The following is a 19,585-nucleotide window of genomic DNA, read 5'->3' on the forward strand; positions in this document are numbered from 1 at the left end:
TGTCTATGTAATTGTCAACAAAATAAACAGCAGAACGCAGACGGCTTGCAGAGGGAGGGAGCCAATGACCTGTAACAGCGGCAGTGATGGGTCAGAAAGGTCACTGCACGTGCAGTTCATGATAGTTACCTGTGCACTGCACAGTGATAGACAATTTGGATCATTCACATTGACTACTTCTAGCTGTCATCATGAAATCTTATTCAGATGATGCTAAACGTTTAATTAGAAATGTGTTGAATTTTTTTTAAAAAGAGAGCAAACGTAGCAAACCGATTTATAAGGTGTCTGATTACATGGAACGTACAACTTTTGCTCTTGGCATGAAAAACCAACACCCAATAAACAAAACCTTGTAAAAAAAGGTAGGCATTCAAAGTTAGATTCTTTTGACATCAGGGTCATCAGAGATGTCATTCGCCGACTATTTGCTAGAAATGAACACCTGTCCACAAGAAAGTTAAAACACACCCTTGCAGAGGATCACGACATTAATGTTTCTAGGTTTATGCTAAGCAAACTACTGCTCAAATTTGGATACAAGTACAAGAAGGTAGCAAACCAGAAACTTGTAATGTGTGAGAGATCTGATATTGTGAAAAAAAGGTGTAACTATCTGAGAGAAAATAAGCAGGCAAGAGAGGATGGGCTCGAACCTATATATCTGGATGAGACCTGGGTCAATGCAAACCATACTGCTGCCAGACACTGGCTACCCACTGATCCCAGTGATGGTAGTAACATACCAACAGGCAAAGGTGAACGTTTAATCGTTCTTCATGCTGGTTCCCACCGTGGATTCCTACCTGGGTGTGATCTGGTATTTCGGCCAAAGAGCACAGATGGTAGGGACTATCATACAGAGATGAACTCAACGGTTTTCACACAGTATGTTGAGGAACAATTGTTGCCAGCTCTGCCTTACAAAAGTCTTGTTGTCATGGACAATGCTCCCTATCACAGTGTTCGATATCCAAACAATACGTGCCCAACTTCCAATACAAAGAAGTCAGATATGCAGCAATGTCTAACAAATAACAATATACAATTTTCAATTAAGGCCACTAAACCACAGTTGTACTCTTTGATTAAACCTAACAAACCTCCACCCACATATAACATTGACAACATGCTACGCCAACACGGCCATAAGGTCTTGAGATTACCACCGTACCACTGTGATCTCAACCCAATCGAACTTATCTGGGGAGACCTTAAAAGTACAGTGGCCCGGAAAAATCAATCATTCAAGTTGAATGATGTCAACACTGACTAATTCTAACGACTTATAGCGTAACATGAAACACTCATTTCACATACAATTATGTAAGTAGTATGTTCACATGTTGAAGAGGGCTGTTGAGAAATGTAGCAAGAAATGAGTGAAGCATTTGAGAGTAGATAATATCGATGTTAAACAATGACATCTGCAAAACGGTAACAAAGATTCTGACAATATCGAAGCTGTCAACTATTTGTTTGCTTGTACATTGCAGGAGACCCAAAAGGAGTGATGTTGACACACGGCAACTTTGCTGCAGAGCTCGGTGGATTTTTGTACGGAATAAGGGTAAGAATGAACAGCTGTATGTCAACGTGGAACATGTTTCTATGTGTTATGAAGAGTTGTTTTCTTTGAAGTGACAAAAACAACTTCGACCTTTCTTTCCATCGAAATATCTTTAAGAGGACAACTGAAAAATACTACTCATCTCCTTCTTAGCTGAGGAAAGTGGCTCTGTTTGTAGTTGTGACATCGACATTTTGTCAACGGTAGTCTTTATTACACAGAGGCACTCTAAGGCCACTCGGTCAAGTGTATAAAACGGCGGGAATGGGGGTTTACAAGACGTCGTGATATAGCTGGAATATGATCTATGTTGTTAGACAAAGACCAATTATTATAAATAACATTTATTACTAGATGATTGAAATTGTGATATGCAGCCATACAATAAAGATTAAAAATTAAGAAATAAAAATTAGGAGAATACAGTTAACAAGTACTTCGCTTCGCTGCAGTTAACAGTGTAGAGTTGTCTTCCTTTGTCGTCACGGGATACACTGAGCATAGATTCGATCCGGTTAGGATCAGTGCTGAGTCAACACATTTGTGGTTTACAACAAGTATTAAACGTCTATACCCGTTATATCTGGCATTTTCCTCCCACAGTACCGGGTTAGAATTGATCTCCAGTAACCCATTCTTGTCGTAAGAGGCGACTAACGGGATCGGGTGGTCAGGCTCGCTAACTTGGTTGTCACATGTCGTCGTATCCCAGTTATGCAGATCGATGCTCATGCTGATGATCACTGGATTGTCTGGTCCAGACACGATTATTTACAGACCGCTGCCATATAGCTGGTATATTGCTGAGTGCGGCGTTAAACAACAACCCAACCCAATTCCATAGTAAGCTGAAACATCATCATATTGATAAAACAATGTTGAAATTAAGTGAAAGCCTGTGATAAGAAGATCAATGATAAACTTGTAGAGTAATCATCAGTGTTCCAGCAAGTTCTTCCAAATTAATGTTTGTGAAGAATGAACTATATTTAAAGTGTTACATTCATTTCACGGCCTACAAGTTGGACGTGTTTGGCATAATCAAGCCACTTTTGATCTGTGATGAAGTTGATGATCGATTATCAATCCGCTGTGGGGAAATTCTGACAGCATATAGAGAACGGTTTTCAGATGGGCAATTCAGATGCATTCAGCCATGTATAACGTGTCTCGACCTCCTTTTCGGAGAATTCCGATTTATGACATTTTGTTTCTCCTGACAAATGTCTTCGTTGACATCGTCATCATCTCACGGAGCTGCTTGAAGCAGAATCCTCCGCGGAAAGTGTAAACGTTTGAGTAATTTAAATAGGAGATGCTGTATGAACGAAATCAAGTGACTGATTATAATTTGATGAAATTAAACTGATTCATATGGACGCGTGTATTGAATCTCGTGGTGATGAATCGTTGTGATTATTGAAAACTTGAATATGTTAAGCCTGGGGACGCTTGTCATGTTTTGTGCGTGCGAGCAATACACCCGTGCCTCACATGGGGTGTCAAACTGACCTCCAGCATTCGTTGTGCAGAACGATGTCCAGGGTAACCTGGCACAAAGCGATCTTGTGCAAGTGATAAACTGTGTCATTTAATAAGATAAATATACTGAGCACATATATAATAATGAGAGATGAGGGAAAAAACACTAACACTTTCTCAAATGAAGATTAAAATACAGCTTATGTATGATACATACTTCTGTACTTTATGTATTTCGCTTTTACTTGTAAAGGAATTATGTTCGTCGGTCTGGGTAGTTTAATCACCACAGACCTTGATGTCGATGTATTTGCTAATCACACATGACATGTTCTGAGCAGTATGTTACATGGCATTTCAGCTCTTTGAGGGCTGTAGTGATTAAACTACCCAGACCGGCGAACATATTTATTTACAAGCAAAACCGAGACACGTGAAGTACAGAAGTGTGTATCAAGCCGAAGCTGTATATTAATTCTACTACATGTGAGAAAATGTTCGTGTTTTGTTCCCTCATCTCTCATAATTTTGCATACGTGCTCTGTATATTTCTTTTTAAATGACACAGTTTTTCACTGTCCTTGTCGTCTGACATTTAGGCAGACAACAGAATGCTGACTGTTGGAGATTTTTCACTCTGTCTGGATTCCGATTAAAGCAAAAATGTAATTGCGTCTATGCAACGAACTATTAGTCAAACGCCTTTCGCACACAGAAAGTATATGAACATCAAACGCTTTAGATGTCATTTTTAGGTTCAGATTTAAGCTTACTTGGTTTCCTTATAGCCAAGGTCGTCGGTGCGGTTGGGTAGCCTAGTGGTTGAAACGTTTGCTCATCACGCCGAATACTCGGGTTCGATTCCACACATGGGTACAATGTGTGAAGGACATTTGTGGTGCCCCCCGCCGTGATATTGCTGGAATATTGTCAAAAACGGCGTAAAACTAACCTCACCCACTATAGCAAAGGTTGGTTATGTTGAAACTGTGACCCAATCCTTGTGTGGATTTGGCGACATAATCGCTGCTTCGTCAGTCAGTTATTGGCGGTTATGTGTTATATATATATATATATATATGTGTGTGTGTGTGTGTGTACACACTACTCACACTTTGATAAAGATCACACAATTTTACTTAAACGTAGATTTATAATTTGTAATTGTATCCATTTAAAAACTGGATGAATAATAATATGGTAACCCCTCTTTAGGCAGACAGCCACTTCATTCTAACCGTATGCACTTGATACATGAGTAACCATGAAAATGGTTTTCATGGCTCCAATCAAGCACTTCGCAAATCATGGAACGAGTCATTGACAAATAAACAACACTTGTCAATAGCAGGTATGGGATCCGCAAGATGCAATGACATACTGAAACCTAGGAACCATGCTTACAGCAAGCTTAGATGTTTAAACCAAATTTGACCTCACATCATAGTTTTCTGTTGAATCCATGATTTGATCCTTAGCAAAGTGTGAATAGTATCGAACCTTGTTGAATGAGACATGAACATTTTGTCCCTCGCTCTAAATTTGTTTACAATAGGAAGAGTCGTAATTTTCTATCCCATGGTTGATCGGATCATTGTGGCTGTCACGTCGTCAGTCAGTCTCCCAGACCCCAGAGAAAAGACATTGAAAAGAACTTCAACTCAAGTCTATGACTAAGCACGTCTGACTGACTCAGGTGTAGGAAATAAAAAATAGTTGAGTTTTACGTATACAATTGTTTTGGTGCAAATAAATATAATAAAATAAGATAACCTCATATCTGTGATATATAGTCAGTCTAAAGCACTCGAATTCGCTTTACAGAGTAGTGTCCCTTTGACGTGGCCGATCAGCGTTATCGACGGTTCGAATGCCCTACCCGCCTGTTAATATTTCAATCTTTGTCGGTAGCCCACCTCATACTGACGCCCCGGTATATTAACAGTTCTAAACGCTGTTCAAAGCGATGATAAATCCACTCACGCACTCAAGCTGGTTGAGCTCTCTATGGAACACTGTCTGACCTTCACAACTGTAATGCTCTATCTCGACAGGCTCAGTCTTAAAGCTAATTACCTCGACAATAAGAAGCCAAAATCTAACGAGGTTGATCACATTAGAACAGCGTCACCTACATACATACACCCCTGAACAGCATCCTATTTTAAGATTGTTCTCCAAATTGCTTCCTATAACAGGCTACGAGGCTGCAGCAGCTAACACCAACGTTTAACATCTGCAGCCGTATCCAGCAATACGATGATGCGGTCACGCTTTCATTACCTTATACGCGCATTATTTGAACTCGTCACCGTGTTCGACAAATCCTTTCCTAATACCACTCTAAATATTATTAGATCCCAATATGACGGGTGTAAGTCTCCAGTTGCTATCGACGGACATTGATTCTGCTGTTCCACTAAGCTCCAAATCAATTTAAATGTGGGTTGATTGACCGATGGTCATTCAAAGATGACCGTTGTAATCCTGGTCAGGGGGAATCTCGTTATCGCCGAGCTTCATACATTCTGCAGTTGCTTGCACCTGCGAGTCAAGGCCACATCCGCCGTTCAGCTTTCGCGAGTTCTCAAATGGGTTAGGCGTTTTATTTTTTTTGTTATGTTTTACGGATGAATCGATCCTCAAACAGAAAGAATGTCGAATGAAATAATACACTAATGTCTTGTTAAAGCTTGAAAATCGTTTCAGAAATTTCCTGCCCGAAATTGTTAAAAATCTTCTAATTCTCAATAACCCATAAATGCTAGCTTTATTGCTTTTCATAGCTTTTCATAGCTTCCCCGTATGAAAGTAGATGTTTTTTTCGAACGCCATACAATTTTAATATACCTCTAACATATTACAGAAAATGACAATGAAAACTCGAGAATTTGGAAGCTGGTTGACACATGTCATCGTATTCCAATTGCATGGATTGATTCTCATGCTGTTGATCACTGGATTGTCTGGTCCGGGCTTGATTATTTACAGATCGCCGCCATATAACTGGAATAACAACAAAATAACATCTCAGAAAAAAAGGTTCTAAAACTGAACGGCCTTACCTAGAAGCCGAGTTGTCTTTATGAACTTGCACCATTATGACGGACAAAGACCCCACTGGCCTGACCACTGGTGTGAGTTATACCATGTGATTATGTCTGCCGATAAGAGGAATGAACGACTCAGTATTCATATGACTGAACACATAACGACTGTCTCGCGTTGGTCATGCGGGCGATTTGTTAATGAAGCTTCCTGTAATACGGATCTAAATCTGTATGGGTCTTACAGCATGTGAGGCGCGGTGCGGTAACCTAATGGCTCCAAAACAAATTAGCATGCTTTGAATTTCCTCCTCTGTAATATTTAATCCCATTTCAACTAACTGGTATGCACATTTAACTATTCTACGTATACCTGCCTAGGGGTTAAAGCGTCCGCTCGTCACGCCGAAGACGCGGATTTGATTCCCTACATAGGTACAAAGTGTGAAGATCATTTCTGGTGTCCTCTGTCATGCTGTCGCTGGAACATTGCTAAAAGCAGCGTAAAACTATACTCACTCACTCCCAGGACATGTAAAACGAGTGGGTGTCTGCATTGTTCTAAAGATACAAGCACATCGTTTCAGCCTCATGACACCTGTAGTTTCTGAGGTGTTTACAATGGTGTTTGGATAGAATTTAAGAGCACGTTTAAAAATATAACAGTCAAATTAAAAGAAAGTTATCTCTAAGGAGGTGAAATTAAAACCAGCCAATGCCAGCTCTCCGAAGTCCAGTGAAGAATTGTAAATAGATGTGTCTGGTTCAGCCTTATCCAACCTCGCGTCATTCGTATTATTGTTGCTGGGATGCTTATCATGTTGTGATTTATTTAGGTATTTCAGAAATATATTAGTTCATCGTTTATTCAACCTGTAACCCCTATGGCGGAAGAAGCCCGTGAAGATCCGGGTTAGAATTGATCTACAGTTACCGATGCTTGTCGTAAGAGGCGACTAACGGGATCGCATTGTCATTCATAGGTGTCAGTGACGACATTCAAAATACGTTTATTGAGCAATATACATCATGTAATGCAATAGTGTCGAAATATCCAATTGTGTATCATCAGTGACTAGTTGTCATCAACATGTGTCCCTGTCTTCCAGGAAATTTTAGACTTTGGCCCCGATGACTGCCATCTGTCTTACCTCCCCTTGGCTCACCTGTTCGAGAGGACAATGCAAATGGTCATGCTTCATGGAGGCGGGTATATCGGCTTCTACTCAGGGGACGTAGCTCTGTTGATAAACGACATGCAGACTCTAAAACCTACGATATTTCCCACGGTACCCCGACTTCTCAACAAACTGAGAGACAAGGTTGGTACATGTTTGTCTGTGAGTCTTATTGAAAACATTGTGTTGAGGTTTTATATTTTGTTTTTAAAAATAACATTGAAATATAACATTTCAACTGAAAAATATAAGTTGGGAAAGTATGATGCTTTATCCATGACAACATCATTATTATGATGCTACATTTCTGTATAGATTCTTATGCCGTTGTCACTCTTGCTTGACATGGGTATGAACTCCTTACTGAAACGTCGCATCATAAATTGTCATAAAGAAAGTATCATGCCTTTTATTATCCATCAATTTCTAAAAGTCCAAAGCAATAAGATCAAATATTAGGACATCTTTAAAAGTTTGGTCTTATAAAAATAATTTAATGTATATGGGATTCTTTCTTTTGGATTGCAAAGGAGCAACGTCCTTTCCCATATTTCTTCTTTTTGAACCGTCATTTAGCTTGAAAACAAAAATCGAGAGGATACACTGAATTTTACTCCACATCTTAACAATGTTTAATCTGAAATATGAACTGTACGTCTATATTTTATAGAATTGCAATAAATTCGTTTCCATACAAACGCTGTATCAATGTTCGCTCTGAACAAAGGAATGTAAATCAAATCAGTCAAGTCTAAATGAGTCCAAGCTAATATTTACATGACTAAGCTATGTAACAGTGAGGGTGTATCTTTTGTTTGTAATTAAGTGATTTTTCAATGACTAATGATACAACACGTTCAGTGACCAATGTTACACAGAACACTTTCTTCAGTGACTAATGTTACACAAAATACTTTCAGCGACCAATGTTTCGCAAAACTCTTTCAGCGACCAATGTTGCACAGAACACTTTCAGCGACCAATGTTGCACATAACACTTTTAGCGACCAATGTTACACAGAACACTTTCAGCGACCAGTGTTACACAAAAGACTTTCGGCGACCAATGTTACACAAAAGACTTTCGGCGACCAGTGTTACACAAAAGACTTTCGGCGACCAATGTTACACAAAATTCGGCGACCAATGTTACGCAAAATACTTTGAGATTAAGTGTTTTTTCAATGACTAATGATACAACACTTTCAGTGGCTAGCGATACACAGAAGACTTTCTTCAGTGATTAATGTTACAAAGAACACTTTCAGCGACCAATGTTACACAGAACACTTTCTTCAGTGACTAATGTTACATAAAACACTTTCAGCGACCAATGTTTCGCAAAACACTTTCAGCGACCAATGTTGGCACAGAACACTTTCAGCGACCATGTCACACAGAAAACTTTCAGCGACCAATGTTTCGCAAAACACTTTCAGCGACCAATGTTTCGCAAAACACTTTCAGCGACCAATGTTGGCACAGAACACTTTCAGCGACCAATGTCACACAGAACACTTTCGGCGACCAATGTTACACAGAACACTTTCGGCGACCAATGTTACACAGAACTCTTTCGGCGACCAATGTTGCACAAAATACTTCCAACGTCCAGTCTTACACAAAATACTTTCGGCGATCAGTGTTACAAAGTACACTTTCAATGACCAATCTTAAGCAGAACACATTCGGCGACCTATGTTACACAACATTTAGGTAAACGAATGTCCTTCACTGCTCAGGTGTACGCCAGTGTGAAGAACAGCACCATCAAGTCCTGCCTGCTGCACTGGGCAGTGTCCAGCAAACTGAGCGAGGTCAGGAGGTAAGTACTTCATTGTTAAAAGCATAGTGGACAATATGTACTTTCCTGACCACCAACCTCTGTTTTCTCGAGGCAATAGCTTCTATCCCTCCCCGGTACTGACTGCACTTTATTCACTTTTCTTCCGATAAACATCCCCTAATTCTGCAAATTACGTTTTCTCAAAGAACAAATAGTAAATTGAAGTTGTAAAGTTTTTGAAAAGGACCTCTACCTAACATATTCATGAATGAGATGAAATAGGAAATACACGTTTTGGCTTTATCACCGCGTTCATCAGTCAGTCATTAAACCAGTCATTCACAATGTGTTACATAATTGCGTTCATGTCTGTTACAGAGGCATAGCTCGCCGAGACAGTATATGGGACAAACTGGTCTTTGGCAAGATCCAGGCTATGCTTGGAGGACGGGTGGAGTTAATGATAACAGGATCGGCTCCAATACCCGTAGAAACTCTCGACTTCTTCAAGTGTGCCCTTGGCTGCATGGTAAATATTGACCTACCCCAACACGACCACTCTTTTTCTCCAGGAAAACCCATCTCCAGTGACACATGAATTGTTTTGTTTGTTTGTTGTTTAACCCTGCACTCTGCAATATTCCAGCTATATCTCTGCGATCTGTAAATAATTAAGTCTGGACCAGACAATCCAGTGATCAACAGCATGAGCATCGATCTACGCAATTGGGATACGATGACAGGGTCAACCAAGTCAGCGAGCCTGACCACCCGATCCCGGTATTCGCCTCTTACGACAAGCATGGGAGGCCAATTCTAACCCGCATCTTCACGGGTATAGTGACATATATGTTAATTCTTACGTAATAAACATGAGGATGACGGCTACCCTTTTCACAATCAGGTTGCTGAAGGTTACGGTCAAACCGAGGCTGTGTCAGGTGTCACTGGGCAATTTCCGGGGGATTATACAACAGGTATGACACTGTATAACGGGGTACAGGCATATTAAATCCCCCTCAATAAGACGTCTTTAATTAAGACGTCAATAATTGTTACAAGATTAACACTTTGGTATAAAAAAAACAGTTTATCATAAAGACAGTTTAATTACATATTTGATGACCGTCGTTCGATATCTATCAATATATATTTATTTCCAATTTGATTCCTTATAATTGCGTCTTAATTTTTGACTCCCCCAAATTATCACTTACTTATGGAAATGTACTTCATAAGCATGTCGTTGGCGCTTTCTTTGAAATGTATTCATTCAAAACCAATTCTATTAATGTATATTTTTTTCGAATAAGTCTTTCGTGATTGTGGTTTCTCGTGTGTGTTTATATTAATCTATGTTATATACTGAGGGAAACAAATAAGGGAGCACCACTTCATGGCAGTGTTCCTTTATGTATTCTCAGATTTACTCCCACAGCGCTATTCACAGCTGGTGATGAACATTGGAAAATATGAAAGGAACACTTGAATTTTCCTGTGTTCCTTTATTTATTTAGTATGTTTAATAACAAACGAGTAAGCACGAATATTTCAATGTCCACAGGTCACGTGGGGTCACCGTTCGTGTGTAACTTGGTCAAGTTGGTGGACGTACCGGACATGAACTACCTGGCGTCAGAAAACAAAGGGGAGGTAAGCCAGTTCTTACCGTCGAAGCAATGCAATAGTCGGGCAGATTGATACAAGGCAACACCACGTTCTCGTGTCCTTGGTGTGCTTATACAACATTGTATTACCAGTCTACTACAGGAGACCATTTTACATCGATACGTACATGGACTGAAAACGCAAGTTCACGCCAAAATTGACATGAATGAAATATACCAAAGATCCATCTATGTTTAACTGGCAATATTTTTCAGAATTGTTTATAAATCTAAGATGCATTTGAAAAGTTCCTTTAGGATCATTATACGGACTTTAGTGCCACGTTTAATGCAAAGATTGAACACGGTAGAGGCATGGATTGACAAGATTGGTTTACAGGACATGTCTGGTTGCACTGTGTCACATCACCAGAGTTAATGGATCTGCTCTTCTTGGAAAAGAGTTTGTTTTTAATAAACCCCGTCACAGAACACTGGATGCCATCAGTGTATATTTTGCATTGACGCTTCTTGCGAATATTGATTACTCGAGTGTTTGGAGTGCTCAATAAAACCGCCATTTTAGTTTTTGTCCTTCAGAATATTCCTTTCAACTCATGTCTTGTCTTATCTCATTAAAGATACATGCTTGATTATATAACCTCAACAGGGTAGTGAGCTATCCAAATGATAGTATTACATTCAACATGTAAATATAATAGAATGATAGAGGAACATTTTGCATCATCAATACATACCCACTCCTCCAACACTATACGATGTCATGCATGCATTGATGGTATCTCCCCATAAGACAGACGCTTAAAACAATACATTTTATTGTTGGTTGCATAAGGCTTAATTAAGCTGTACCCTTGATAATAATGGTATGTGCCCTGATAAATAAGACAACATTAGGTATTAACTATAGTTTTATCAATTCATGTAATGAATTATTTTGGGGTTTTTAAATTAAGACATATTGCATGAACATATATGTACATCAACATAGATTTGCCAGATCACATTTACTTGTGAATATTATCAAAAACAAAATGTATATACGTGTACCTATTAAACATTTGAGACCAAGCCGTAAGTCCCAAAACATCAAAGTAAATTTAGCTCTACCAAACTTTTAATTGTAGTATGTTTGTTATATTTAATAATGGCTAAAACTCAGCATAATCGCCAGAAGCTGAAGGGATGGTGTAAATCCTGCTAGGGTCCATGCAGGTAGCAAAAGTACTGTAAATTCCCATGGACCCTAGTGTGGTGATCTACCTTCAGTTGTTGGTGATCTATAGCCCGTTTATATTTTGTACTGTCTATACTGATTTAATTTTCATGATAGCGTACTAGTTTTGAATTTATATCTGTGATGCTCTAGTATTTTTACTGTCCTTCGATGACAGCTTTTTATGTTCTAAATTTATTGATTTTAATATTGATATAAATTAACTTTTTCTCGTCACGATATTTCTGAAATATTGCCGATGTGACGCTAAATATTAACTCATTTACTCACTATGAGACCAAGCACCATATTACTTTACATCACATGTTTGTCAGTGCACAGATAACACTTATTGGAAAGTCACTTGAACATCATCATTTTCTCCTTTCACCATGTTCTTGGCATACAAGTAGCCATCTAGAAGGGTGAGCGAAAAAAAGGTCATTGGAAAAAAGTCATGGGAAAAATAATAAGTACTAAAAACATCCTGTTCTCCGGTTATTTGAAAAAACTAATTCAACAACAACAAAAAAGTCATGGGGAAAAATAAATATTATAAAACATCCCATTCTCCTTTTACTTTGTTTATACTGTATTTTATGAATACTATTTCACTTTCATCATCAAATAATCTTAAGTAATAAAAACATCCTGTTCTCCAGTTATTTTCAAAAACTAATTCAACAACAACTGTTATATAACATCCTATTCTCCAGTTATTTACACTTGTATTATACTTGAATAAATACTTTAATTTTATAAGTTAGGTTCAAATGTGGTTCAGAGAAACTGATGAGAATATTGTTATGACTTGTTGAATAAATACATTATCAATACTGATTTTTTTTTTAGTTTATGACTTATTTTCCTCCTCAAATCAATGAATTTTTTCCTATGACTGTTTTTCCTACAACCTCTAGAAGTGCTTGGGGCAGACATTTCTAGGATGGGACATGCTCTGCTCTTCTTAGGCCAGCTCATTAATAAAATAGGGGTGGACAGCGTGGCTCAGCTAGTTATTGTACTCATTGAGTCTGTCTTATGGGAGGTCTGTCTTTTGGGAGTGAACCGCATTGATATACATCTTGTCATGGTTGCATTGATATACATCTTGTCACGGTTGCATTGATATACATCTTGTGGCGGTTGCATTGATATACATCTTGTCGCGGTTGCATTGATATACACCGTGTCGCGGTTGCATTGATATACACCGTGTCACGGTTGCATTGATATACACCGTGTCACGGTTGCATTGATATACACCGTGTTATGGTTGCATGGATATGCACTGTGTCGTGGTTGCCTAGCATTGCACTGTCTTTAGAAGGTATCCATTTAATTCCTCCTCAGTGACCTGAAAAGTTTCCAGCTGATTGCTCTCCTGTTATATAACTGTCACCCCGTGTTCATTCCATCCCCCCACAACGTCCTTCGGGAGTCCACTACATATTTGATAACCATCTCTCTCTATCAGCTATCAACATCTCGCGAACACTTCCATGAACCTGTGAATGAATGACACAGTGACAACCATATTCAATTACCGATTGATATATGTTCCGTGTTTAAAAGCAATTTCCAAACAGCAAACTCATGCTGATGTTTGATGACAAGGGTCTGGCGTGAGTTCATTACATGTATGTACGTGGGGCGGTGGGGTAGCCTAGTGGTTCAAGCGTCCACTCGTCACTCCGAAGACCCGGGTTCGATTCCCCACATGGGTACAATGTGTGAAGCCCATTTCTGGTGTCCCCCGCTGCGATGTAGCTGGAATATTGCTAAAAGCGGCGTAAAACCATACTCACTCACTCATTATATACGAGGTCATTGTTTTTTGCAGGTTTGTGTGTACGGTCCAAATGTGTCGCAAGGGTACTACAAGAATCCCGAGAAGACGGCAGAGGTGATCGACAAGGATGGATGGCTACATACGGGCGATATTGGCGAGTGGCTTCCGGTGAGACTGTTATCTGTCGTGACAATCAATCACGATGTGCTTTGTCTATGACATTTTAATGTCGACACTGGCTGTTATTTAGTAGGCTGGGAGTGATGTAACGATGCGAGCGCTGAAAGCAATGGTTATCAATAATTAAACTTAGAGCAGTTAGTACCAGAGGAATAGTGGTAGCAGTGATGATAAATGTTTGCAGAAAAGAGACGGGTTAATTTTTTCACATTAACGGGACACATGACCAATTTGTCCAAGGCACTTGAATTCATCTTTGCAGATTTACGCCTCGAGGCATGCTATGTACCTTTGTGAAGCCCATTTCTGGTGTCCCCCGCCGTGACATTGCTGGAATATTGCTAAAAGCGGCGTAAAACTAAACTCACTCACTCACTATGTACCTTTGATCGTGGGTTCGATTCCTAGAGACGACATGGTTAAATGCCTCGGTTTGTTAGTACGGAACCTGCTTGTTTGTGGGTTTATCAAAGTGTGAACGACTAAGGCTACACTTTGCAGGCTTTCCTTCCTCATCAAGTTGACACACCATGGGTAACATAACAAAACGCGTTTGATTATATTGTGTTCCAATGTTAAGGAAAAACCCACTTGAGATTCTGAATCAAAACCTATGTCTGTTTTAAGAATCGTACAGTCCAGAAGCAGTTTTCAGGCTCTTTGACTACTACTGACAGTAGTATGAGTGAGTGTGGTTTTACGCCGTCAAGCAATATTCCAGTAATATCACGGCGGGGAACACCATAAAATGGGCTTCACAAATTGTCGGGAATCGAACTTTGATTTTTGGCACGGCGAGTGGATGCTTAACCATTATGCTTTCCCATTGCCCCCAAGAGTATTTTGAAAAAAACGATCCCTCGGTATTCCGTGAAGCTCACTTTGCCAATGTGACCAATTAGGCAGACTTTCACTCATATAACTGGTGCAACAGTGGGGTTCGACCATTGGTTTCTCTACTCCAAGTTGCACTGGTTACTTAAGCCATAGTAGCCTAGTGGTTAAAGTTTTCGCTCGTGGCACCGAATACCCGGGTTTGATTTGCCACATGGGTCCAATGTGTGAAGCCCATTTCTGGTGTCCCCTCCGAGACATTGCTGGAATGTTACTAAAAGCGGCGCCAAACCAAACTCATCGCTAGCAATCCGGAAAAAAATGTAATTAAAACATGTGGTTTCCTAACATCAATAATTTTGAGTGTTTAATGTATATAAAAACTTTGTAATTCTCTAGAGCGTCTGATTAATATGTCTGTGATCAGATGCCGCAACTCCAGAGATGGGATTCCGGTGCGAATTCAGTAGGCCTGTTATTGAGGAAGTAATTAGCTCACATAGAGGCACCCTCAAGGGGCCATTAAGAATTTATTTCTGTCGCGATGTAATGAAGTTGGGCTTGCTGTCAGTTGGAATCTAGGACAGGGGTTACAAGACTGTTTTTCTAACAACCAACTTGTCGTTCCTTTTGAACAACATTTCGAGTTTCTTGTCCTGGGCTTTTTTAGAACAGGATGCGATTGGGAATTTCGTGATTATCATTTAAGTAGGTGTAGATGAAAGTTGTATTACGCTGCCCTTGGCTCTATTCCAGTGTTACTACGATGGCTTGTAATAGTGGAATCTGGGTCAGGTGAACCAGTGGTTGATAGCTAGAGCAACCACGGATTCGAAGTATGATGAAACTGTACATGACTCATTGAGACCTCCCAATAGTCATTAATCGTTGACCTGTAAGAAGTCTGGGTTTGAATTCTTCCCCAACAGCCTATGGTGGTCGAATGTGGTGGCTAAGTGGATCAGGTGGTCAGGCTAGGTGATGATTGATAGCGTGTTCATTACCTGTACCGTGACCTGGTTAGCTTAGCCCTACGGCGTGGATCGTTGCTCATAACATCAATCACTGGTTTGTCTGATCCAAACTCGATCATTTACAGGCCGCTGCCATAAACCGGACATATTGCTGTGTGTGTGACATTATCTGCCCTGTTATCTCATACAGACATACATTTCTGTACCTACATCTTTACATGTTCATAGAAGTGGGGAATAATTATCAACTGGCCTATTGTGGAACGGTTTATTTCAAAACTGTTTGACAAGAAAAAAAGACCATAATTCTTTGCAAAATCCCAGTCTATTTTCGTTGCGACTTTTTCCTTTCGTTAAGGTAACTTAATTTGAAACTACCTTTCTTTACTGACAATGGGACTCATGAAGTAGTTTGTCGTCATGCCCTGAATCATAGACCATGGTTATTGGTCAACAGTGTTCCTGGTCCTGGGGCGGTATTAAAATAGATTTTCTCCCCGAGCCTTCAAATCTAAATCAGAAATATTATCACACATGCAGTCAATGAGATATTTACCTTTCAATATACTTTCAATAAATATTGAATGGGTTTAGGGGAAAATATATAACTTTGTATTTATTTTATAACTGTAGTAAGTGTAAAATCTAATAAAAGCTGATCATGGAACAAAAGGTCGTAGTATGATGGGGAAACGAAATTGAAGTCGTAACGTAACGTTGTCTAAATGAAAACATAACATAAGTGGTGGTTGTCATTAAAAACACGAATTTTGACGAACCTCGTACTTATGATTGTTTGTTGTACCAGTTGTTAAATCGCCTCAACTGTGTTTTCAATGTGTGCCCGGATGGAAGGTCTTTGGTTCGATTCCCAGCCGCCTCTCACCAAAAGACGGTATTTTGGAGATGGTATTTGTTGTTTCCCTGCCTTGGTAATAACGGGATAGGACAAGGACTGGACTAGTATAATGTGTTGGGTATCAATGGCAGACTGGCAATGAATGTACGTTGTCTAGCACTACGAACGTCTCTACTAATACAAGCAACAACCACACGCACGCACGCACGCACACGCACACACATATGCAAGTCATTTATGAATCAGTCGTTATAGTCGACTAACATCCACAACTTCCAGTCTCCACGAATCTATAATATATCCCTATTTTCCTCCTCAGAACGGCGCTTTGAAGCTGATCGACAGGAAGAAGCATATATTTAAATTGGCACAGGTAAGAGAATAAAATCCCTCTCGGCCATTGTGAGATTTCTGGATATTACCTCATCTGGCATTCTTTGCACTTCTGTAAAGTTCATTTACTGACATTTAAAACTGTTTACTGCTTATATCCGGGGACTTCACCAACGTTGTAAGCGTCGGTGAACAGGGTCATTGAGGGTTTTTTTAACTAAGTCGGCGTTATCTAACTGAAATATTGTTCCAAGCGACATAGAATCCAAAGCATTTATGGATGATTTCGAACATCCTACGCACAAAGAAACAATATGTTTTCGAACGTGTAATGTGTTTCTTTGTAGAACCGTGACATCAATCGAGAAAAACTGATTCGTAGCCATTGTGCCGTTCTAATCCGTATAGAAGAAAGCGGCTTTAACGCAAAAACTAGCTCCAAGAGGAGTCTTATACGATGGGTTATATTGCTGCAGTAATGACGTGAATCAGTGAGTGTGTCTAATGCGTTAAGCGGAGCGGGATGAGCTGATTACCACAAGCCCCTAGCCTCATTTACCCGTGTTTGTCGCTCTAGGGGGAGTACGTGGCCCCGGAGAAGATTGAGGCCACCTATGTTCGGAGCGAGTTCGTGGCCCAGGTCTTCATAGATGGTGACAGCCTAAAGGTAGGTAATCCAATAACAAATGTCTCGAGTGGCCGATGGGAGACGTGTTCTGCTGGACTGCTATGACTTCTATGTCTCCGTTCCACTAAGAGAACCATAGCTCTACGCCTTCGTAAATCTACGTGAACGTATGTTGTTATGCATGGGATTTTCGATCACCTTAGAGCTACCATCACTTTGAGGAACGGGCCCTTGGGGACAATTATATATTAGATAGGTTGATGTACTTTGGTCCTTGGATCACCATGCGAATATATTTGGCAAAATTTCAATGTGGGTTTGATTTGTATCCTGAAATCGGTACGTAGTATTTTCGCACTGGCAATGGCTTTGGTAATTGTGACATTGGCATGTTCGTTTGAAATGGTCCGTACGTCAGCCAGACTGGTGTGTTTTGTATTGTGAATAATACTGTGTAAGTATATTAATGCTTACCTATGGTCATGTGGAAACGGGTGCCAATGCTTGTTTGCTTCTCTGACGCATCAGGATCCTGGAATCTCGGTGTGCGTGTGTCAACCATTTAGGGAGTTCTGTCAATATAAACCGTCAACACCAGGGAATAATCAGTCTAGATTGTCCTCAGAAACAGATTCCAACTGGCGTTAATGGCAAAATAGCCGTGAAAATTAAATGAACTGATCACTCGCGGAATGGAAAAACATGTCCTGTGAATGTTTTGTCCGCAGATACGTTTGGCTTTCTGAAAATACCACATTAAAACTACACTTTTAAACCTTTGTATACAGAGATCGGAGAGTTAAAACTTAATCACAGAAAATCAAATGCTAAAAAGATTATATTTTCTGACAAAAAATGTTGCATCGATTATGACAAGCCCCAGTATATCTAAATGGGATCAAAATTGTGTTAACCTTTTTTTACAAAAAGTCTTATTTAAAAATCCCACTTTAAAAAAAGGTCATAAAAATACAATGCCATTTTGGACTTTTAAGGTTTATCAGGCAACGTGATCAGCAGTTACATTGCACCTTTAAGATAGAATCCAGAATTAAAAATTCCGTTAATGGATCCAGGTTTGTGACCATAATGGGATTGGATTACGAAAAACGCATACAAAGTGGAACAAATCAATTTGTATTCTTCCTACAATCTCCTGAGAAAGCAAAGGAACAAGGCCTCTCAGGCCTTAAGTAGAAACAACCGAACTCAAGGTTAAAGCTCTTGGCTTCAAGAATCTCCTGAACGTATTTTGTGACCACGTTCTCGAGGATAATGATTCCAAGCCAGAAGTCATGGGTTTCTCCAAGAATGTAACCGTCTGTAACCTGTTCACATTGGTCTTCCCTCCCATTTCGAGTTATAAAGTGGGAGGATAGACTAAGGTTTCTTTTTTCCGATCAAGCTTAAACCTTTTTAACATTTAAGTTCCACCATAGCTGTTGTCACTTTTATTACTTTTGTCTTTTTTATTCTCAGTAATTCGTGCCAGTACCGTAAATTCGACGAGTTCTCCATCGATAGCCTGTCATTTGAAAATTTTTTTTTTAAATTTTAAAAACACTTTCCATACTGACCTATTTTTTGGAGTACTGCGCCACGCGCAGCGTTAAGCTGGGGACAGACAGTTTTATATAACACGTCCCAATTTAATTGTGGAAACTCAAAACGCCAGAATCTCTCCGCACTGTGGCCAGTTTCTGACAAAAGATTTGACATAATTCAACATGCAGTTATCATGAATATATGCTATGGATGAAAGAATGTTTTCCAAACCTCAAAATTTAAAATACCTCGCCCATGGGCCGGCCCTTGAAAGTATGTTAATACGTATCATGACACATAGTTTTAACTCATATATTTTAAATTGTGAGTGGCAAGTGATATCGGTACTTATTACCCTTTTCACAAACACCTTGTGTCATCGCTAACTTTCAGTGATCAATTCATATAATGTTCCCCACTATTTTCCCATTTATGCCCAGATCAATCTGTTTCAGAAGATAATCGAAAGTGATGGCTCTAAAGTTTTATGTTTAAATAAAAACCAAACACATTTATTCGTTTGACCTTGAGAT

General features: G+C 39.5%; 1 protein-coding gene across 3 annotated transcripts in view; it reads left to right on the forward strand.

Annotated features, from left to right (window-relative positions):
- Positions 1 to 19,585, forward strand: part of LOC124269329 (long-chain-fatty-acid--CoA ligase 1-like) — a 54,009-nt gene that overhangs the window by 21,283 nt on the left and 13,141 nt on the right. For all 3 annotated transcript variants that reach the window (XM_046704342.1, XM_046704340.1, XM_046704343.1), the window contains exons 10-18: positions 1,497 to 1,570; positions 7,209 to 7,421; positions 9,020 to 9,102; positions 9,442 to 9,592; positions 9,968 to 10,040; positions 10,628 to 10,716; positions 13,751 to 13,867; positions 16,866 to 16,919; positions 17,457 to 17,546. In XM_046704342.1, the coding sequence (XP_046560298.1) occupies positions 1,497 to 1,570; positions 7,209 to 7,421; positions 9,020 to 9,102; positions 9,442 to 9,592; positions 9,968 to 10,040; positions 10,628 to 10,716; positions 13,751 to 13,867; positions 16,866 to 16,919; positions 17,457 to 17,546 (944 nt within the window). The remainder of the gene's footprint in view (positions 1 to 1,496; positions 1,571 to 7,208; positions 7,422 to 9,019; positions 9,103 to 9,441; positions 9,593 to 9,967; positions 10,041 to 10,627; positions 10,717 to 13,750; positions 13,868 to 16,865; positions 16,920 to 17,456; positions 17,547 to 19,585) is intronic.

This window comes from Haliotis rubra, unplaced genomic scaffold (genome assembly GCF_003918875.1).
Source record: "Haliotis rubra isolate DU_JTF1 unplaced genomic scaffold, ASM391887v1 Scf144, whole genome shotgun sequence".
Taxonomy (NCBI): domain Eukaryota; kingdom Metazoa; phylum Mollusca; class Gastropoda; order Lepetellida; family Haliotidae; genus Haliotis; species Haliotis rubra.